At 34.5% G+C, this 23,828-nt stretch overlaps 1 protein-coding gene across 4 annotated transcripts in view; it reads left to right on the top strand.

The window, feature by feature from the left end:
• MCTP1 (multiple C2 and transmembrane domain containing 1) overlaps nucleotides 1–23,828 on the top strand; it is a 339,516-nt gene that overhangs the window by 110,694 nt on the left and 204,994 nt on the right. For 3 of the 4 annotated variants that reach the window (XM_035014874.1, XM_035014873.1, XM_035014871.1), the window contains exons 6-8: nucleotides 5,959–5,997; nucleotides 14,645–14,704; nucleotides 20,109–20,186. In XM_035014874.1, coding sequence (XP_034870765.1) covers nucleotides 5,959–5,997; nucleotides 14,645–14,704; nucleotides 20,109–20,186 — 177 coding nt within the window. The remainder of the gene's footprint in view (nucleotides 1–5,958; nucleotides 5,998–14,644; nucleotides 14,705–20,108; nucleotides 20,187–23,828) is intronic. The other variant, XM_035014872.1, reaches the window with a different exon arrangement.

Genomic DNA, 23,828 nt, shown 5'->3' with positions numbered 1-23,828 from the left:
GTCACTTGCCCTACCTGACATACTTCACCTCACCTCCCTCTTTTATCCTATCACTTCTGGTTAAAAAAAATAAAAATAAAAATAAATAAATAAATATATATTATTTATATATTTATATTATTTATATTTATATATACATAAATATATATATATAAATTATTGCTTCTAATTACCTTTCTTTTGATGACTGCCCTCAAAGCTAGTCCAGTTTTCTGTACCAGTAGTTGTTCAATGAGTTGCGGATGAATGTCTATGAGGATTTGAAGGAATACTTCAAAGGTCCAGGGAAAGGTATTTTAAGGTTTTTTTTCTTTTCCTTACTTCAGTGTTCAAGTTCCTGAGGTTATCACAAACAATATTAAATACTTATTTAGTTTCCTTTTGAGTTCTTAAAATTAGTACATTAATGATCATATGCTTAAAATCAATCTGTATTGCTCTATGAAGGTATTTAACAACGACAATGCATTAGAAGCGTATCACTGTATTTTCTCCATTCTGTAACGTGTCTACTATTAGCTCTGTATGTTTCCCTGGAATATATTTAAAGTTTTTTAGTTAAAAACAATCAGAGATCCAATGTATCTTTAAATTTTTATGTCTGAAATATATAACATATTGCTGCCTTGAAAATGGTATGCCAAACTTTCACAAATTATCCAGGAACAAATCTTATTTAGAAAAATTCAAATGCAGCAGGCCAGAAATCAGTACTAAAGGCTTCAGAATTCCATTTAATATTTAGCATGATGAATAGGGAAGGAATAGAGGATGATTTTTGCATTGATCCTCACACACCAAAATTATAAGAGTTCTATTCTCTTTGATTATTAGCACAGAAATAATCTATTTTAAGCTTTGGGGATTTAAGACTTTAGCCCAAGAACCATGTGTTTATTCTTGTGCTTGTATTTACAAAACTCCGCTAAATATTTTATATGTGTTAAAGTAGAGAATGGAAGACATGAGTTTCAAGAGCTAGTAACAAAGTTTAACAATCAAATAGGAAATAGAACCAACATTAATGTTAAGAAAATGCTATCAAAAGTAGGAATAAATTAACTGGAAATACAGAGTATTTAGCATCACAGAGTTGTAAAGTTTCTTAATCAGTTATCTTGTGAGTTGTGTTTTTTTTTATACACTCTTAATACTGACAGTACATTCCATGAATGATGCAGTTGGGATGATTTCTCCTTGTGTGGATTGCCAGTTCTAGAAATCAGTAAAACTGAAGAATGAATTGAAAATCCTATCAACCTACTGAATCTACTAAAGCCTCTAAAACATGCAATGTCTAATTACAGCAATTTAAGGAGTATAGTATGTGTAATAGCAAAAGTATTTCAAAATTGCTTATACTAAAGTCTTCTCCATTGAGTTCATCATTGAGTCTTTAAAAAAAAAACTCAGATGTGAACGGATATATAGAGATATATATTTTTTAAGTTTCCAGCATTGTGTGTATGAGAAACCACAATCTCCATGGGGGGCAGGGGCATGCTGATGAGCTGCATGACACAGCTGTCATTTCTGTTTTGAATGCATGTCTTGTTTTTGAACCTACAAAATTGTGTAGTGCATACATGTGTGTCCTGTATATGGTATTTTGGTCTGATAGTGTGTTTGAGTTCTTTCTGGCTCTTTTTCTAGCAGAGTTCAATCCACAGCTTTCTTCATTGGAGAATTTGTGAAATAAAAGTGAGTTAATTTGTGTTACACACTCTCTTAGATAAACTAGACCTACAAATTGCTTGGCTAAAGCTAAAAAAATAGAAGAATGTAAGAAACATATGAATTGACCCCAGTTGGCCTTTAGCAAATTAAAAAAATACTTCTTTCATGTTGGTTTATTTTGCAAATTTTTCTGAATTATTTCACAGCTAACATTTTTTTAAAATCTACCTATAAAATTTTAATGTTTTGTAATATGTCTATACTATAATATCTAGTGATTCTGTGATTATTTTTATATCTTTAGTAGCCATGTAATTGCCTTAAAAAATACAATAAAAAATAAAGGTAAAAAATGGATTGAGAATGTGGAATCTCATGAAAACATAATCAGTTCTACAGCTCTATCACAGGCCATATTTTTATACTACTTATTTCTTTCACTGGCTTCAAAGAAAGTTGAGCTGCTAATGAAGTTTGATTATCCTGTAATAATATTAGGTGATGATGCTTTCAAAAACAAATTCATATGTTTCTCAGTTAAAATTAAGATCATAGAGCAAAACGTAAATCTTATTTTTCTATAATTTGCTTTATCTCCTATCTTTAACATTCCCCAAACAATCTTTCTTCTCTAACATCTCACAGATAGCAAAGGTAACAGTAGTAATACTATGTTTGTTAAATTCACCTTTTTTTGAAACTTTTCTACTGTTTGCAGTTTTATTGAATCTAGCTTAACCCAACCATCTAAAAAGAAAAAGAAGCCCGGGAGTGGGATACTTAAACCCATGATTTAGCTAGTTGGCTTAGCTCAAGAAGCAGAAATCGTGCTATAAAATCTAGGGACCACTTTCTTTCACCGTACACTAAAATAAACTCAAAATGGATTTAAGACCTAACTGTGAGACCTGAAACTATAAAAATCCTTGAAGAGAACACAGGCAGTAATGTCTCTGACATCACCTGTAGCAACATTTTTCTAGATATGTCTCCTGAGGCAAAGGAAATAAAAGCAATATTAAACTCCTAGGACTACATCAAAATAAAAAAGTTTCTGCACAGAGAAGGAAACAATCAACAAAACTAAAAGGCAATCTATGGAATGGGGGAAGATATTTTAAAATGACATATCCTATAAAGGGCTAGTATCCAAAATATATAAAGAACCCAACACCCAAAAACCAAATAATCCCATTAAAAAATGAACAGAAGACATGAACAGATATTTCTCCAAAGAACATATCCAGATGGCGAACAGACACATGAAAATATGGTCAACATCAGTCATCATCGGGGAAATGCAAATCAGAACTACAATGAGATATCACCTCACACCTGTCAGAATGGCTAAAATAAAAAACACAAGAAACAACAAGTGTTGACAAGTATGTGGAGAAAAAGGAACCCTCTTGCACTGTTGGTAGGAATGCAAACTGGTGGAGCCACTGTGGAAAACAGTATGGAGGTTCCTCAGAAAGTTAAAAATAGAACTACCCTATGATCCAGTAATCGCACTACTGGATATTTACCCAAAAAATACAAAACACTCATTCAGAGGGATACATGCACCCCTTGTTTATAGCAGCATTATTTAGAATAGCCAAACTATGGAAGCAGTCCAAATGTCTATTGATTGATGAATGGATAAAGGAGATGTGGTGTATATATACACAGTGGAACATTACTCAGTCATATAAATGAATGAAATCTTGCCATTTGCAACAACAGAGTTAGAGCTAGAGAGTACGGTGCTAAACAAAAGTAAGTCAGTCAGAGAAAGACAAATACCATATGATCTACTCATATGTGGAATTTAAGAAACAACGCAAGTGAGCAAAGAAAAAAAAAGAGAGAGACAAACCAAGAGACAAACTCTTAACTATGGAGAACAAACTGATGGTTACCAGAGGGCAGCTGCGTGGTGGGGGATGGGTGAAATAGGGGATGGGGATTAAAGAATATACTTATCATGATGAAAAAAATAAATAAAATAATTTTTAAAAATCTGGGGACATTTTGAGAGTCAGTGGATCTAATAATAGAATTCTAGAAACCAAATCAGGAAAATAATGAATTTGTCCCCATAACTGCCAGATCTTTCATATTTATACTCAGGGCAATTGTTGACTTTTTGTTTGTGTCAGTGTCTCAATTCTGAAAAATGATACCATGCAGCCTATTTGTAAAGCCAGTTTTGAGAGACGGGAAAAATACCAATCCTATAGTTAGCTTTACATCTTGAAGGGCTATTGTATGCAGTGGCTCTGAGTTAGAGGATGTGGTTTTGAGCAGCAGTAGTGAATGTGTGTTATACTGAGTAGTGTTGCCCTGAGATTGAACTCTTCCTCATGCTCTTAGCCCCTTACAGAATGGAATTTTAGGAGATTCTTAGAAACTAGATGATGATAATAAATGGCCATGAGCTATGAGATTTTACTTTCTGATTTATCTTAGATGTTCTCACTTGATTTGACTGAAAACGTTATCTCTGGGAATTATCATTCTTTGTTCATTGAAACTCTGCTTTCTGAGAAAGTTGAGCATTTATTGTCTGACTCCTGCTGGTAGAGTTCTTGTGAATATGGCATGCCATGAAAGTATTTGGTTTCCAGTTGCCTTTCAGTGATAAGGGAGAAGGTGGTGGTGGTGATGCTGATGACAGTAACTCACTTAAGATCAACAACAAGTATTTATTACATGGCCACTACATGACCATCTCCACAACCCAGTGGTGGGTTTTGTTGCTTCAAAATAAATGGCACATTAGTACTTAGAAAACATATAAAATATTTCTATAAATAGTGTTTGATAACAATGCTTTGCTTTCCTGGCTCCATTCAAAAAAAAAAATTAGGAATTATTGTAACCTTAGGAAATCTATCACTCTTCCATATTTTGGTCAATATTTAACACAGAGGATATACAGGGAAAATATAACTTATAAAACCACTATCTACAAAGAAGATAAGTGAATCCTTATCTTTGACAATTTTATGATGTTCTCATTTCCTACCATAGAACTTCTATGTAATTCCATTGTCTTGGTTTAGGCCAAAGGTTGTCTTCTATATGACTTAATCTTATATTAAAATCTCTCCTTTGTTGTATTTTTGTAATTTATGAATAGTTTCTGAAATAGTCCTGCTTTATAGTAAATTCTGCTGAAGGAGATATATTTCTTAAAGGCACCAGTATGCTTCCTTGATGTACAAATATGACTAGCATTTCAATCTCTATATTCTTTTCTCCAAATAATCCCTATTCTCTACTTCATCGGCCTTAAAGATAAGAGAGGTAAAGAGGGTTAATCAGGAAGTTAATACCTCAGTGTTTACTGAGAAAAATGTAAAACTGGAGAGTAAATAAATGATCTTCGGATTTTTATGACTTACTTTATACAAGAGACCACTGATCTTGGGCACTCATTAAAGATCTCCATTAGCCTTAAATAACTTGTAGCCATAATTACTTCTTACTATGAAACACACAGACAGAAAAAAACTGATTTAAGGGGCACCTGGGTGGCTCAGTCCGTTAAGCATCTGCCTTCGGCTTATGTCATATGATCCCAGGGTCCTGGGATCGAGCCCCGCATTGGGCTCCCTGCTCAGCAGGAAGCCTGCTTCTCCCTCTCCCACTCCCCCTGCTTGTGTTCCCTCTCTTGCTGTCTCTCTCTCTCTGTCAAATAAATAAAATCTTAAAAAAAAAAAAAAGAAAAAGAAAAAACTGATTTAAAGGACATGTTATGGCTGAACATTTAGCAGGAAGATAGACTAATGTAGCATTTTTCACAATTGAAAACATTTGTAGACCCCAATATAGTTAAAGATTAACTGGAAGCAGAGATAATTCTAAGATGCCACCAAAACGACAGACTTTTGAACATGTTTGAAGAGAAAAGTTACCTGGTAAAGTCATCGTACATCCTTAACCTCCATCACCAAAGGGAACAATTGCCAATCATGAGACTCAATAAGAGGTTTTGTTTTTTTTTTCTTTTCCCCAACCAATAATTAAGATATCTCAAAATTTCCATTCTATTTAAAAATACTGTCTCATTTCTGTCTACAAAAGAATAAAGCAAATGAACTCTCACCAGAAAGACTGCTTGAATGTTAAAGGTGCTTCTTTTAGCTGTGTGTATGTGATAAACAAGTTTTGTCTTGTATACTTGTTGCTGGAAACTGCCGTTTAAATGTTAAGCTTTCTCTAGAAAACCGCTGGCTGCCCTATTCTGTACTTGAGTCATAAGATAATGAAAATGCTTTATTTCATTTACAGACAATGCTAATGAGGAAGAGCTGGAAAAGATCAAGTAAGGTAATGGCTTAGCATGTGATCTTTCAGCTTTTCTTGTTGAGAAGAACTATCAGCTGCATTTCCAAATCTCTCTCACACCTCTTCAAACTGTACTACAGGATTTCATCACTCTTGTTATTTTTTTCCCATAAACTTCAAGCAAATCATGTGATGCTTCTTAAGTAACTAGAAATCACACTGATCACTCACATCCACATCATCCTCTTACTAATGCCTGGTCCCCTTCTCAGCATCATTCTCAGCATCTGGTTTCTGTTGTGTGTGCCACAGGGTCTAGAAAATGTCTTTGCTCCAGATCAGGAATAAAATGGCTGGGTTAGGGTAGAGACCAGTCCAGAGAGAAGGAAGATTCATGTGACTCTCTGTCTTCGTCCACTGAAAATTGAGTCTGAGGTTCTGTAAACTCAAAATCCCTCTAGTACTACGTCTTTGGAGTCTGTAGCAAGAAGAGTTTTCCATCATGGCCTCTTCTCACTTCAAGAAATAAATGGCTCTTGGGAGTGAGAGGAGTTTATGGTTCCTGTAACCTACAAAGACCTGGCTCTTCTTATAACTTGTAAAATATATAAGATCTAAATTAAACTTCTCATTTGTTCAGTGGTGGTACCACTCTTGGACACAAATAAATACCAAGATGAAACTGACTTTTATATGCAGAGTCCTTGAAATAAAGGGATTTTATTTGTAAAGATCTTTGTTCAAATTTCTATTTAAAAAGTCAGTATTCATTTTTAATAGTGAGTAATTTTTTTAGACCCTGGAACATGACAATCATTTTTTTTCCCATTCTGGTTGAATCATGCTATTACTTAAATTTTTCTTTAATTTTGTCATTTTTATTACTGTGAATTTAGACAATACATCAAAATGTTTTTGTATGTATGATAATGTCTGAATTTGCTTTAACAAGTATTTCTTACTGTACAGTTTCTTCTCAATTCTTATAGTATTAATGACTGCAAGATAACTTGGCTCACAAAAAGGTCAGGGCCACATTAAAAATCACCTTTATATTTTAATAAAGTGAAAAGCATTTTTAAAGAAAGTTGCTGAGTATTTTGACTTAGTATTCACTGTGTTTTTTTATTGACCAAAATAAAGTTTCAGAAAGTCTTAAAGAAATGTTTGCACTGTTCATGTTTGTATTACATGTTTTTCTTTGTAATTGTACTTCAAAATTAGTATTATATGAAAAGTATGTATTTTTTAAAAGTGATATAATTTGGCTTTCCTCATTCTGTGTCTATATTATGACATACCTGTGTAAAAATGATATAATACATTAATATATATCAATATTTTCTCTTCCAGATGTAGTTAAGACATAATGCTAGAGCAGGATATTGTATTTAGTATTAATTAGTAAGAATGATCTATTTTATTGTAGTATAAAAGAAAGAATAAATATATTCTTCTTTAAATAATTCATATTTAAATTCAATTTTAATGATAAATTAAGTAAGCATAAATCCACATCTTTTCCTTTGGTATGCAAAAAAATTAAAATGAATAATAAACATCTGTTCAACACTATTTTTCCATCTAAAATTCTTAAAGTTTTAATTTATTATTAATAAGCCATTTGTACATTCAGACTGGTACATTTTTCTGGCTCACCATTGAAGATACAGAATTCCCTGTGTCTGGCTCTGCACTTATTGGGGTACTTGGCAGATTATTTTTAGCTTGTATGGTAATATGTCTTGGGGGTTTTTAGCCTAAGGGATTTTCAGTTGTATAAAATTTAATAGGGATATTGAATGCTGAGTAAAGGAAAATCAGTTCACTCATTTAGTTTTTTTCTATGAGAACATACTGAACACCTGGCAATTCATTCAAATCATCACCGTCCCCTAAAATATTTGCTGTATTCATCCATATTAGTGTGATAAGAACAGAGTGTCAAATTCAAAATCCGGGCATTGTAACTTCAGTGACCACATAGTCCGCCATCCTTCACACACACTGAAACTGCTTCCCCAGTTCCATCCTGCAGGGATAAAATGAAGAAGGGTGATGTTCAAGCAGATTGTGCTTCTGGAGAAACTAAGGGATGAGTGGCTATACTAGGTAGCATTATGTATTACTATGTTACCATTTTGTGGAAATGTATCCCTTTTCTAATTATTTCAACCTTCCCCTTAAAGGTCCTTGTGTCTACATCTTTTTCCTCTTTCTTTTTGGAAAAAGGATATAATTTATTTGCATTACATTTAAACATAGGTATTTTATATTTGATACAACTGTCCTCAAAATCAAAGGTGAATTTTTCATATAAACAGGTCATTTTCATCTTTGGAATCTTGATTCATGAGAATGAGGTCTCCTGCTTTTCTGTAGCAGGGCTTTGATATGAAGCCTATCTGCGAGTACCAATGGTGATTATAAAACCTGAGAATTATGAACTTTGTGGCCAAGACTTAAATATAGTCGGATAACGTTGCTAGATATTCTCTCTAGTACAGAGTTTTTCTTCCTCTTCTTGTTTTCTTCTGTTTTCAGAAGTGACGTAACCATAGAGAGGGAAAACTAAGTTGACATAGTTACTTTTTAAATATGCACATCTCCCTGGTATACAAGCGAATCAGCTCATGGAGTTTCCCATTACTTAAATTTATCTGTTCATCATTTTCGTCATCTTGCCAATAATCGCCTCTTTCCATGGAAATTATATTATTTGTGGCACTCTTGTAATGCAGGATTGTATATACTATTGAAAACAAGAGCTGAATAGCCAACTTGAGGGCAGGAAATTGTAACTGCTGCTCAGGATTGACCTACATGTTATTTAGAGTAATTGTATTACCATCCAGTGACAAGTAGGAAAAGAAATACACCTGCATTTACCTCTGAGAAGCAAGACTGTATAAAATACATGCTATATTTGAATGGTATGTTAACCAGTAAATAATTATGAATTCCATCATATCTCCTCTTCTGGGGATGATAACATCCTTTAAAACTCTCCTTCTGATTTTCCACAAGCTTACTTTCCATGCTGCACATTTGTAATCCTGCCCCACACTCAGCTGTTAAAGAAAAATGTTATTTTAATAAGAAAGGGATCAATGTCTCCCTAAACTTGGGCAACTGAATAATTATCCTGGTCAAAGAGTTATACTTACATGACAAAATGCATTTGGCAGAGAAATGGTAATGCTTTGAATTATTGCAATATTTTATTCTTTAGAAGAAGCTTATCATTGATAATTTATTCTAAGGTTAAATTATTCAACAAGAAAGTTTCATGAGCTCAGAAGAGAAGATGTATATGTGTTTTGTGAATAAATTTTGTGGGGTCAGTCAAAAAATAGAAAAAAATAATGAAATAATTGCCTCTATCAGACAGAAGCAGAAATGATTTTACACTAAATCGTGTGTGTGTATGTGTTTTAATGGAGAATAATTAGTTTATCGATGAGTGTGATAATAAGCTTATGTGCTTTCAATAAATCACTTTAATTACATGAGACATAACCATTGTGATAATATAAAGATATACACACTGCAATTCATGTTCTCAACAATAACAGTTTAGAAATGTTTTAAGAAGAGTTCATCCTTTGAATAATATAATATGGACTATGTGATCATGTCTCATTAGCATATCTTCTGTTACTTGATGGCTTATTTTTTTAGTAATATATCTTTTTTATAAAGATTTTATTATAATCACTTAGCATAATTTTAATGAACTATAAAACACTTTATTCACTGGTGAACGAAGCAATTTTTAATAAGACTTTTGGCAAGGATATTGTTAATTTAAACTAGAGAACACTTTCAACTCTAAGTCTGCAGGGCGTAGTTAAACCTGACACCTTGGATGACACATTAAAAATGCATCAGTGAAAACCTCTAAGTGCTTTAATTTAGGAAACGCTAGAGAAACAGATTAACGCATTTTTAAGTATCTCATACAGTCTGACATAGTGAAAAAAAAAAGTCATTATTTAACAATTATCAGGTTCTTTCTCCAAACACCTCATATCCTGATAATAAATAGATGATTTTTTAAAACCTGCAAAACACGCAAACTTTCTTGGTCATTGACTCTCTCAACTGTGAGTCATCCAAATGGCTTTTCAAATTATTATGCATATATCTTTGAAAAAAAATTAGATGGTTTACATATTTTCAAAGGAAATATATAATTCTTTAAGAAATCCCTACCACTGTTTATACTCCCAAATCTGTATTATTTGCTATCAAGTCAACCTCATAACTAAGGCTTCTGAGATTCCAAAATGCAGCAAAGGGCAAATAGCATGAGCATTTCTACTATAAAAGACTATTTTTACCTCAATCAACTAAACTCCTAAAATTTGTAGTAAGTTTATTTAAAATAGAGATAGCATAATGCCAGTAAATATTTGATTATCCCACAAAATACATGGAGCCACAATTAAGTTTTATGTTGAGATGATTTTTTTTCTTGCTGCTTTGACAATATTTTCCCATAGGTATAAAATATCATACATTCTTATATATTATAATTCATAACTACCGGGATTTGCTGTAACAATGGCTTTACATGTATGTGGCCACTCTTGTTGAATTTTTTAAATATTGTGGGTCCTTGAGGGAGCCAATCTGGATGAGTTGGCCCAAAGTGAAAGGACAACATGTAATCTCAAGCAGAGCGTGAATGCCATGACGCCTGCATGCTAGCCCTAAAATGTTTAATTGTGGGGCCATTGATTGGCCTTCACATTGTTAATATGTGTTACCCAGTAAGCTGACAATTTCCCAAGATTCTTTCTGGACTGATCAAAGGGCAGGAACCAATACAACTTGGCTCCAGGATAATGGAGCTAAGGGTTGGTTTGCAAGATTCTATTGCCTCCTAATTCAAAGATATATATTTGTATATATATAATATACATCAGATATATCTAACATATATATGTATATATGTGGTGTATATATATATATACATATATATATATATTTAATTGACTGTGACTGAGAGGAGATTTATTGGTTTGAAAGTCCCCTAAATATCTACAGTGAAAATAAATCATTTTGTGAAGATTCTGCTTTTGAAGCCCTGGTTGACAGCAGTACACACGCACACATGTATGTGTTTCTACACGCACACTAACACACAAATAAAAGATTTAAGTTAAAATTTCTAGGAAAATGAAAGACAAAGCAAGGCCAGCCTTCAGTTACAGGGCATGTCCTCTGGGGAGCTGAGATGGTCTGTCTCTCGTCGGAAATATTTAGGTGGACAGTTGGAGTTGCATATTTGTGTTTAATGAGTATAAATGATATGAATGCCAATCTGAGTAACCAAGAAAACAGGAAAATAGCATTTCAGCGCCATTTCTACTCCATGCCCCTGTTTTCAGTTACATAACGATCAATAGGCATATCCAACTTAGTGGGAGCATCTAAGAGCCGTAGCTTTGATAAACAGTGATTGCAGTCAGACCAGGAAAGCCTACGAAAATTATTTACTTATGGATTTATTTATTTTTCACCTCGTAAATGCCCGAAGAGTTATTGAAACAAGGAAATTGTGCACCTATTGAAATATGCTGTGTAGTGTGAGTGCTACCTGACTTGACCTTCACATTTGAATCTCAGGCTTCAAATCTGTGGTGAGTGTTTGAGAATTGAGGAATTGCTGAGTTATAATAAACATGCAAAGTGTTTAAAGGCCTGTACACATTAAGACCAATAAAAAATATCACTATTAATTGAAGTTTAGTGGCTAATCCTTATTCATCTGATGACAAAGTCCTTAAAGGTTTTTATGATTTATTTAAATAGGAGGCTAAAAAACAGCAACATATTCATTTTGTTAGGAAAGAAATGAACTGTCCTTTAGTTTTATTTCTCTGGGAAAAAAGTATATCTTTTGGATTTTTAAATTTAAAATCTTGTTCCTTTTTAGATTCATAGTAGGATTTTTGATCTTTGAGGATAAATGTTCTTAGTGTATATTGGTGTTTTAGAGGCAAAAAGTAGATTTAAATAAGATTTTATCCATGGATCTTGCTACTTTCATAAATTCAAAGCCTCAGCAGAAATAGTCAGCAATTCATTATTCAGGATAACGTCAGTAATTTTCCTCTATCAATTTGATGCCTCTGTTTTTGTGTTTTGCTTCCTTTTGCTCTTCCTTTATAATTTTAGCACTTTTAAAATGGTACTTTCCTTCCCTTATCAACCTCTTGTCTCAATGGAGACTGAAGTATAACTAAATATCTACAACCATGATTGAAGACCAGTCTTCTCTGAAATTCACAAACAGTTCATTTGGTTTTTCTTGCCCTCCTGATAAAATCACCTTTTTTTTTTTAGAACTCTTTATCATAATGCCAGGTGTCTTATTATTGTTGTTATTATTAGAAATTCTCATGAAAGAAAAGCCTTGCCTCATCTGCTGTGGATTTTATATTCATCAAGGCAATAAATGGCATAAGGGTCCACAGGAAAATTAAGTTGTTCCATTTGAAATAAAGGCCTAAATTTACATGAGAATGTAGGTTGTAAAATGAAATATAAATTTTAGTTGATGAATAATGACAGAAGTAATTAAACATGGCATGAAAAGCACAGCCTAGGGACCTCGGTGGATCCAAATGTGGCTAATATTTTTGTTTCTTAAATTTTAACAGAGAAACCTATATTCTAAATTTTGATCATTAAAACTCCCCCCCCCCACACAAATTTCATCAATCTCATCTTGCTCTTTGCATACTAGTCACATAATTAGATCATTAACCTCTGTATTCATCTGAGGAAGCAATGGGAAGTATGGAGTTGGTACATTTTCAATATTAGTCACTTTAGACCACCTAAACTTTAAATGAATTAACAAGACTTTTAAATGTTTAATGGTCATATTATTTGTTATAACTGCCTTGAGTCTAAAGCCAATACTTTCACATCCATTTAAGTTGCCTTAGTACATTTCACATTAAGATAAAACTCACTCTTAGTTGCATAACTTGTGTTATTGGCTCTGGGGAAATTATTTGTGTAAGGAGACTTCAAGACTTCTGTGTCTTTAATATGATACTTTAAAATTTTTTCCACGTGTTGTTAAACATGCTACTTAATTACAAAAGAGTTGGAAATCAAAGTAAGGAGAGAATGGGTAATACAAAAGGAAAAACACGCATCTTTTGTAAAAGCTAGAATGAGATTTTTTCACATTAAACAATGTACAGCATCGAAAAAGACTGCAATCATTCCATCTAAGGTTCATGCCCCAATGTCCAAATGTAAATATGTTTCTTAAGAGACTTGGTGTTTTTTCTTTCTTTCTTTCTTTTTTTTTTTTTTTTTGAGGTACTGATATGACAGTGTGCTAAGTGTGACAGATGAGAATCATAGCTGTAAATGTAAATGAATTATAGCTTTGTAGTGCCGATAAAGCGATGTCTTAAACTCCGGACTTTTCCCCAGTCACCTCTGACATTAGCCATGTTGTCTGACCAAACCCTATGCAGGGAACTTGGGAAAGTGATCTTAATCTTGTTGAGAAATAGGTTTCATGTTAAACAAAACAAAACAAAACAAAAAAAACAGGTAGATTGTATAGATGATCTCTGATGTAATTCTAGTTCTAAATTTAAATTATTCAACTTGCTGCCCACCCTAAATATTTTAGTTCACTATTATTTTCTGATATGATTTTTGGTATCATGTTTGGAAGGAATATCTATACCTAACCAAATGAAACTCCAAGTGACTAACAATCAACAAATTATGTATTGAGCACCTACTATGCAATAGGCATCATGTGAGGTGCTGGACTACTATCTTAGCTGCTAACGCAAAATCACAGAGTAATCAAATAAGTTACAAAACTTCATCTTCTCCATCACAGTGTCCATGGTCAATACTGCCCTGTAAGTGTCCCCAGTTTCCCATAATTTTACCATAACTGACACCCAGAGACAGGATGCAAAACATTCAAGTGTAAAGGATGCATGTAATGCAAATGTTCTCTTTAAAAGTGAGCAACTATGGTTTTGATTTCCTAAAGTTGAATTGGTTTCACTTTATGAAAGTCTGAGGATTAGTAATAAAATATCCAACATGAATCTGTGACTTTGTTTTCAGCCCAGTTGCCACCCTGCTCAGTATTCATTTCTTGTCAAAATTATTTTTGTGGAGCTCAAGTTAACTTACATTATCTATATTCTATATTATATCATAAAACTAGGAAGTTTTTAATAAGGCATTAAACCAAATTTGACTAAGTGTGTGTTTATAAATAAGATTTCTATTGTCATTCTTTAAAAATACTCTGAAGGTCTATGGTGTTAACTTGTTTTGTTAAAAGGAAAATATTTTCTGACTTCCTTCAGAATCTTACAGTTTGAACAGTCGTACTTTCTAAAATAAAGTGTTAGACTCTGAGATGTAATAATCAATGATTTAAGAATAAAGAGGTAAGTAGATTCTTAAAAATGACAGAAAGAATCCTTTTTAAACTTACTACCATTGATACCGGATAGGAATAAGACAAAAAACTTCAATTATTCAAGGGAAGAAAACTAAGTTTATAAACATCGGAAGGGTCATTAGGATATATAATTTTGGCTTGTTCATTTTGATTTTGTTGGGCTAATTAAGTATTCTCAAAAACACTTCAAAATGTAGCTAAATATTTGTTTGTTTTTAGGATCTCTCAGAAAATGAAGTGGTTGGATCTTATTTCTCTGTGAAGTCTTTCTTTTGGAGGGTAATGTCTAAATCCTTTATATTAATATTCTTGATTTTGGTTTTGAATAGTAATTTTGAAAGTTAAATATGGAATAAGAAATTCACTTTTTGAAATAGGCTCTCAGAAAAATGTATTCAATTGGCCTTTTTTATTAACTTTTATTCCAAGCCATTTGGGTGACTCTTTCACTTCTTCATTTGTATAAACTAAGAACTTCATATACCGAATATATTTTTTTGAAGTCAGTTCCTTCTGGGACCAAGTTTATCCCAAATTCTTGCCAGCTAGAGGCCCACAGCCCTTCCAGGAAGACGACGGTGCTGTCTAGAGGGTCCATTCAGTTTCTTTTTTTCCTTTCTTGTAAAATCTGCTCCATCTGTTTGAGAAAAATGTACTTCCATTACAGTGATCTTATACTATATACATACTAGATAATCAGTGTTCTTTCTTTGGAAAAAAAAACTTATGAATTAGAAAACAGCAACTCTGCTTTTGATTTAAATAAAGAAAAAAGTGAAAATTCTACAGAGAATTTGTTTTAAATGCCATTGCAATTTAATGTTATTTACTCTTTCATGACTTACACACAGCGAGCTCTGTCATCCTTTTTGCTCTGCTCTAGTTCTGCATTATGCACAGCACGATTTATTACAAATGCACTTACTAGTTTGCTGAGAGTTTCCTTCTTTCTTTGAAAATTCACATTTGGTACATGATTACCTAGCAATAGATATTGCAGAGAAAATGCTATACTTGTCAGGCCTTGCCATTTTCTTTCCTCGGCTCTAAAACTGCTCATGACTGAAAACTACCTTTGCTCTTTAGAACTTTAAGATTTGTTTTAGTGTCTTTTAAGCAGACTGGCCGGCACTAGATTAAGTCATGCATCAAGCCAGTATAAACCACCTCTCTTCATCATAGCTATGCTCCCTCCACGCACACTTTTTTTTTTTTTTGGCGGGCTTTTATTAATGGGAGCTTATTTTAATTATTATGGAATCTTCACCATTTCCTTTCAGTCTACTGATGACTGCCTTCACTGATGTTATTCTGTGTCTTTGCTAAAATAATAATAATTTCTTTGATATGTTCATGCATTATCCATGAAAACACAGAGCGACTGCTGTTGAATTGTCACATTATCTTAAATGGAGTTTGGCTTTTGGCAAAAATTTAGTCTCTCTTTTCTTGAGACTCACAAGTATGGTAAATTCATACAGTATACTTCTTTGCCAAGAGAGCAGAATTCAGGAGTATTCTGTGTTGAATCTGTTCTATATGCAGGCAACGTGCAAACTGATCATATGAATGAAGCCTTGCTACAAGGATCAATTGCATAAGTAATCATTTTTAAGGGTTTCCCTTCCAATGATTCTTTCAACAGCTTTCCACTTTGCTACTTCCAAATTAGTATTCCATGTACCAGGACTTTCCATTTGGTTGTGTTCATCTTTAAATATTGTTTTTTTAATCCTTAAATATTCTGTACTAACCTTTCTCAATCTCTTGCTCTGTCTCATTTTAGAATAAGAAATACAAAAATTTAAAATATAACTTTTTTGTATTTGAGGTACAGTGGTCTAAGCATTTGTTGAGTCTTCTGAGCATTTATTGAGTAACTAACAAAGTGAGTCATAAAGGCAGAATCTTTAGGGCTCATTTATTTTATCACCGAGGAAACTAAGGCCCAGAGAAGGGATGCCATTGACCTTATGTACCTAAAAATGGGATGACAGATCAGGAACAATATTTTTCTTTCTATGAATATCATAGATATAATTGTTTAAAGCAACTGAGTTCTTTGCAGGTCAATGATGAATACAGATGTGATGTAGAAATAGAGTCCTTCCCTTAGTTTGTCTTCACTGACCCCCTTTCAGATTCTTCTTGCATTATGTAACACTTCTCCCCCACAGCTCCTTAACCCACTGATAAATGGATGTGTTTAAGGGCTGTGGTGTTGCTATGTTTGAGGTCCCATCTTACAGAATCTGAAAACCCATGATCCAGTCTACTTTGGATGAGTATGATCCTTCATATTCACATTCAAAGGTCCTCTCATAACTGACCTCATTGCTCTTTGCCCAGGTAATATTTATACTGTGATTAACGTTTAGAGGAGATGTGGATGAAGGGAGGTTTTCGTAGACATTTTTAGATATGCAGAAAACCTAAATAGCTCAGATAAAATCTTACATGAGGAGCATGTGTGTGCTTTGTGAGTTTTTATCAGCTTATTTATAAGGATCAATACATGTGTCCTGGAGAGAGCAACTGAATTACACCAAGTGAAACTGAATCCTGGTGAGAACTTGCTTAATAAATGTCAAGGCTACTTGGTAGATCTTACTTTTCTTGAGAGCAAAATAATAGAAAAGACTGAAGTGATACAGAGATATTCTAATTTTCCAAAGGTATGACATTTATAATTCATCAACATGACATCTTAGGACACAAAACATTAAGCAGTGGGTATGGCAATTAACCATGTTTCTCATGAAGGCAACAAACATTATGTGAAGCCACTTGAATTACCCTAAGTCAGAATTCATTGAAGATTTTTAACGTCCCATTAAGAATAATAACAGTGCAATTGCTTCAAATATTTAGTACATTTAAGTTTTTCCCAGTTAACTCCATTGACCAGACATTTAGATTTTCAAGACTGAGAGTTAATTGAACAAACCATGTTATGAGAACACTATAGTAAATTAAAGAGAAAAGATTGTTTAAATGGAGAAGGGTAGGCTATACCAGGATACCACATATAGAAATGGAGAAATGGATCATAATATGAAATGGGCCCAAGAGAGTGCACAGAATACAGAACGGTTAGGAACTTTGTCAAAGCACCATCTTAGGGTAGGGTCAAATCAAAGTGTGGTTGAAGGAAGACCCTGCAGACCAAGGAGAAGTATTGGTTCTATCAAACAAGAATGTTATCCTGTGCTGAAGTGCTTATGTTCTGAACAACTCAACCATGTATGACATACACCCAAGAAAAGTGGAGGTATTATTTATGCCTTTAGGTAGGAAAGTAAGACCCTCAGAAAACAATGTATTTGTAACATTTAATTAAAAGTCTCAAAAGAAAAAGTGTAAGTCAAACCCAGGACTCGTTATTTCTTTACATCATTGGTGGAAACCAATACATTACTTGAGCAAACCAATAAGATTACAACATATATGATGATTTTCTATTACTATATAACTTGATCAAACATCGTAAAAGCTTAAGAACTTGTGTTGGCCACAGTTAAGTTTAGAGATGGTAGTTAAAGCATCTGAAGTAAACATAAATAGCTTCCTGACACCTTAAGTTGTTTCAAGAAGCAACAGAAATAAGAAAGAAAGTTTAAGGATAAAAACCAGGAGAGTTTCTCTAAAGATTATAGTGCTGTGAATCATCTTCTAAGAAAAAAGGGATCGAAGCCTTATTATTACATGAGGCACTTTAAACTAGGCTGGACAAAGCCCTGGAAAGGTTTTCTGTAAAGGCAATCCTGCTTTGAGAGGGTGGATGGACTGTAGAACAAATCTACTTGTTGGACTTCATCACCAAGGAGCAATTCACTAGAATAAACCCGGCAGGCAAAGGAAAAGATAGACCATGCCTGTGCCTGGGATTGAGCTAATAATTGCTCCACACTCCAGGCTTTGCAGCACAAAACAGCCATTCTAGGCTGTCATTATCCCTTCTTTGTAGTGTCTCGTGGATCATTTTATTAAATAAAAGCATGTGCACCTCTGTGCTGAAAATAGAGGTGAGCTGACTCCACACACAGCTATTGTAAAGACACACTGATGTCTTTCACTCCAGTTTCACAGGGTCTGGGTCTCATTTGGAAGGATTAGGTTGTATACAGGTAATAAAATCCAAGATAACAAAAGCCAAGGATTATTTGCACATATCAGGGAGAAGATTAATATGACTGAGTAGTTTTTAGCCACATGGTAAATCTAGATAGATTGGTTTGGTTTTGATCTGTTTTTTAATCAGGATCTAGAATAATAGGATACCTCCTTCTATTAGTGATCTGTTTTTTTCAAGGAATTGAATTAATAAGCTTTAATAACCAGAATTGAAATATAGAAGTGTTCTCAATTTACTTATGAAATTCTATAACTTCACCACCTTATTAATAGATGCTAGGCGATAATTCATGATGGAGCACAGTTAACTCTCCTATGCTTTACTGAACAATATATGCTAGAGTTATTATCACCTGCCAACTTTTGCTTCCTCTAAGCCCCTGATTAGACTTCCTCAATAACTGATACCCGTGGATATATTTTATCTAAACAGGAGTAAAAGTATTTCAACAAATCCTGTACACGTTATTTCCCTTTTTGTTTTTGTATTATGAACCTCTTAGGCTTTGTTCTAAACATGAGATATACTGGGGAAAATGATCAATTAGGTATCAGCAACCACAGATTCAAATCTCAGCCTTGCCAATCACTAACCATTTGGCTTTGAGTAGGGTATTTATCATCTCTGTGCCTCAGTTTCTTTACCTTAAAAATGCCTGTTATGAAAAACACTGGAGTATGAAAACCCTAGCGCTTAAAAGTTGCTCAATACATGCTTATTTCTTAGTGTATGATCTAACCTATCTTTCAGATTGGCTGAATCTAACCCTCCCTGTTGATGTTCTCATCTCATGATAATTTTATTGTTTGGAAATTATCTAGATGCTCTAGTCATTTGATACAAACTCTTGGCTTATCATGATAATTTCCTTCCAGTATTTCTTGTTCAGCTGCATCTTTCTGAATCCATCTCTTGCTGCTCTTTGTCTTAGCAACAAAGGGACTTTTTTGTTGCTTTCTTAGGCACAAGGGCAACAAAGAGAAAATGGGGTAGATCACATGGGGCAAAATTTCTCTGTTCTTTAGAGATATCTCTTTAATCATTACAGAAGATTCGCATGTGGGATGCAGTTAAGGTGATCATAGTTGTTGCCTATCCATGTAACATGTATTATTCTGGGGCCTTACCACTTTTTTGACATTGGAAACAGTGTCCTAAATATTCTGAAGCAGAGTCTTGGGGAAATGATTCTTTGCATGATTTCTCTTCCTATGTTTCTTTTCGCTACCATGCTTATGAATGAAAACCTGAAACACTCCAGCAGAGGTCCATCACTGTTTAATCTCTGTCCTTTTTTTTTTTTTTTTTTTTTTGACCACTGTGGTATTATGCTGCTAAAGAAAATGGTGGCCGGAAATTATATTATTGCACTGGCATTTATCTTCATTGTGCTAGAAGACATTTTCTGACAGTGACTTGGGGAGCCGATACTTTTTTTTTTTCAAATAATGTGTTTTTGAAGAGTAATGCTAAACACTGATTGAAATGAGGTGTTGATAGTGCCCCCAAAGCTTTCCTGTACAGCTCTGATCATTCATCTCCATCCAGACGTGCGGCAGGCCTGCTCTTCCTGTCCTGGGCTTCTGCAGAGCAGAGCTTCAGAGTACTTATGACCAAAATGCACAAGTAAGTTCGATTGTTCAGTTTGTTTATTCCTTCTGAGCTTGCATGGGCTGTGAATTCTCATGGCTAATTTACTGTTCTGAAAACCTATTCCCTATTCTAACTTCTTTTATGCATATGAAGAGGAATTGAATCTTGAATTCCTTGTCAAGGAATAATATGCATAAACGAATATTCTCCTTAAGATGCCATCTCACCCATTCTAAAATCTTACTAACGATACAGGTCATTGACTAATTGCCTCAGAATTTCAAATTGGTATTGATACCTAGTGTCTTGATAGTCTTGATTAAGTTTGAACTTGGATGAATGAATGTTCCTTAGGAGAAGGATCTCACACTTCAGTGTGCATGAGGATCACGTGGGGCGCACATTGAAAATACTCGAGTAGCTCCGCTGCACGAGAACCGAATCACATCCAGGACGGTCAGGCCCATTGATCTCAACAAACTGCCTGCTAAAATTTGGGAATTAGTCCTTTAAAAGTTCAAAGGTTATTTCCTCCTTTTGCAGTGTTGGTTCTTTACTTCGAAGCTAGGTTGTTTTTCCTTTTTCTTCTTCCTTCCTATTTCTTTCCTCAAACAGAATTCTCTTTCAACAAAGACATAATTGAAAACATCTCAGATAACTAAATCCCAGCTCTAATATGTTAATTTTATTGAGAGATATCTTGGATCTAACACTCTTTCCATTTAGGTGCTCAATAAGCAGTTTTTGATTGACTAATTATCAATACTTCAATTAATATATGTTATTTAAGTACATCCTATGAGAAAAAAAAAAAAAAAACGCTAAAGGAAGGAAATAATAAATGAACTTAACACAACTTGGCAGCAGGCTCCTGCTTCTCTCTTGAAATTCTCCAAATATCCAGACCAACCTGCTATCCTAATCAGTAAATTTAGAAACAGGACTGAAAGACTTTAATTAGCATATATGGTATCCATGCAAGAGAATGGATAATATTCACAATTATAGTAATTAATAATAGTAATTAGAACATAGGAGAAGGCCAATGCCTATGACCCTTAGAACTTTTAAAGCAGGGGTTCGCACCCTTGAACATGCATCAGAATGACCTTGAGTGAGGGCTGAGTAAACCAGAGCTTCTGATTCTGTTGGTCTGGGGTGCGGCTAAAGAATTTGTATTTCTAGCCAACTCCCCGGTGACATTGATGCCATTGGTCTGTGGCCCACACTTTGAGAACTTTGCTATACAGAGGGAGGAAACTTTAAATAGAGCAGCAAGTGACTCAGCAAGTATCTTGAAGAGCGTTAACACTAGTGGTTTTCAAAGTTTCTTTTTTTTTTTATAGTTGTGGAATTCCATTTGTCACCATCCCTTCAACGAGCTTCCCGAAACTTGATTTAAAAAATTAATAAAAGTGATAAATGACTATCTTAAGCAGGTTAAATCTTTTCTGTTTATGGGATATACTGTTTTCTATTCAGGCCCCCCTACCCACAGACACCCTTAACCCCCCTTTACTCCCTCCCCCCACACACACACAGAATAGTGCTCTTAGTACACTTGGAGCTCTGGAGTACAGCCTGGAGAACCACAGGTAAGAAAACTGAGGCGCAGGGATGCCTGGGTGTCTCAGTCAGTTAAGCATCTGCCTTTGGCTCAGGTCGTGATCCCAGGGTCATGGGATCAAGTCCTACGTTGGGCTCCTTGCTCAGTGGGGAACCTCTCCCTCTGCCTGCCGCTCCCCCTGCTGTGGTCTCTCTCTCTCTGACAAATAAATGAATAAAATCTTTAAAAAGGAAGAAAGAAAAAAAAAAGAAAACTGAGGCCCAGAGAAGGAGCTATATGCCTAAGTCACATAGTCAGAAATTGCTAGAAAGATGCAAGTGGGTCCTTATGTTAAGTCATTGTCTCTTCTCGTACTGGTGGTGTAGCTTTCTATCTTCCCCCTTTACCTTATAATTTTATTTCAAGTTCCTATTCTTTATACTTAGACTAAATATTTATCCGTTTCATGACTATGCATTAATCAAATCACAAATGAATTATGGAGCTTCTTTTTTTAAAAAAAAATTATTTATTTATTTATTTGAGAGAGAGAGAGCGCTGGGGGGTGCAGAGGCAGAGGGAGAAGCAGGCTTCCTGCTGAGCAGGGAGCCCAACATGAGGCTGGTTCCCAGGACAATGGGATCATGACCTGAGCAGACGTTTAACTGACTGAGCCACCCAGGCACCCCTTATGGAGCTTCATTTTTAACAAATAAAAATATTGAAGATGGAAAAATTCCTTTTAAAATGGTATCTGGTTAGTATGCCTTTGGGACCCCCTCTCCTTTTTCCTTTTAATCTTTCATGCAGTTCACCTTAATTCCCACATTCATTAACCCTGTTTGTGTGAAGCAGTATTCCTCTTCCTCTCCCTTGGCTTTCCAACTCGTTTTAGGAATATTCTTCCAGGTTATAGAAAAGAATTTTGTAATGAATGGCAGTAGGTAGAGCCTCCATGAAGTTCATTTTATTTCTATGAAATCATAAAGGATCCCATGGAAAGCATTCTTTCTCCTTCCTACCCTGTAAGTAAAGTTCCTGTTCTCATGTAAGAAACGAAAGGAGGGGCAAGCTAGGAAGGGTTTCAGACTCAGTACCATTCGAGAAGCTAACTTAGCATTGCTAACTGAAGGTGCCACGTAGCCTAGATTGTACCCACGTTTAATGTGACTGAGTGCCCTGTGAGACTTCTACTTCTAGAGTGCCTAGAAAATGTTATTAAGTATATCCATCAACAAGCTGAAGTCTTGTAAGTATGAATGCATGTGCTCCTACAAGAGAAAAGTAGAAGGTGATTTCACATATTACTGTGGAGGAAAATCTAGACTGGAATGTCATTTCAAATATAACAACTCACCTCCCTGGAACATACAAACATTAGGAACATTATACTTAAATCATGATTACTTTTAAACCTAGGAGAGAGTCTCCACCCCAAAGACCAATATTGGGAGAAGCTCAGGAATAAAGGTCAGAAATACTGGGTTCTAGTCAAACATCCAACATCTATTAGCCCAAACCACACTGAGCCTCAAATTCCTCATCATTAAAATGGAAATAGCAGGCCTTGTCTTCCTACTGCAGAGGGTTTTAGTGGGAATCAAGTGATATAATGCACACCCATGCACTTTGAAATTTTATAGCTCTATGTAAATGGGTTGTTATTAACTCCTTGGCCTTTGCTAAGATAATTATTTCTTCTTACTTATCAAAAATTCATTTTTCCTTCCTTCTTTGCCACTTACATTCCTTAACAAAACGTTCAGACCCAAAGTTTAGAATCTGTTTTTCTAGAGTCGGTAGTTAGAGGCAATCTCAAGAGCGGCAGAAGTGGTTAGATAGATAGATAGATAGATAGATAGATAGATAGATAGATAGAAAGAAAGAAAGATAACAAAATAAATGAATAAAAACACACTGTTATCTATTGCTGCATTATATATTAATAAGTAGCATGAAATCTTAGAACCCCTTCAAGGTCACTTGGTGCAATAAACTTTTTAATCTGATAAATCCTTGGTTCAAACAAAAGCCAATGCAGAGAGTCAATGTGTGAAACAGACGAGAGCAGAGGGACTCTAGCTGAAGTGGGGCATGGAGTCCCGTGGAAGTTACAGGTGCTCTGTGAA

The sequence above is a fragment of the Mirounga leonina genome, unplaced genomic scaffold, assembly GCF_011800145.1.
Source record: "Mirounga leonina isolate KUSES-001 unplaced genomic scaffold, KU_Mleo_1.0 Mir_168, whole genome shotgun sequence".
In the NCBI taxonomy this organism is placed as follows: Eukaryota; Metazoa; Chordata; class Mammalia; order Carnivora; family Phocidae; genus Mirounga; species Mirounga leonina.
Note: the sequence above shows the minus strand (reverse complement) of the source record. Positions and strands in the feature narration are given on the sequence as shown.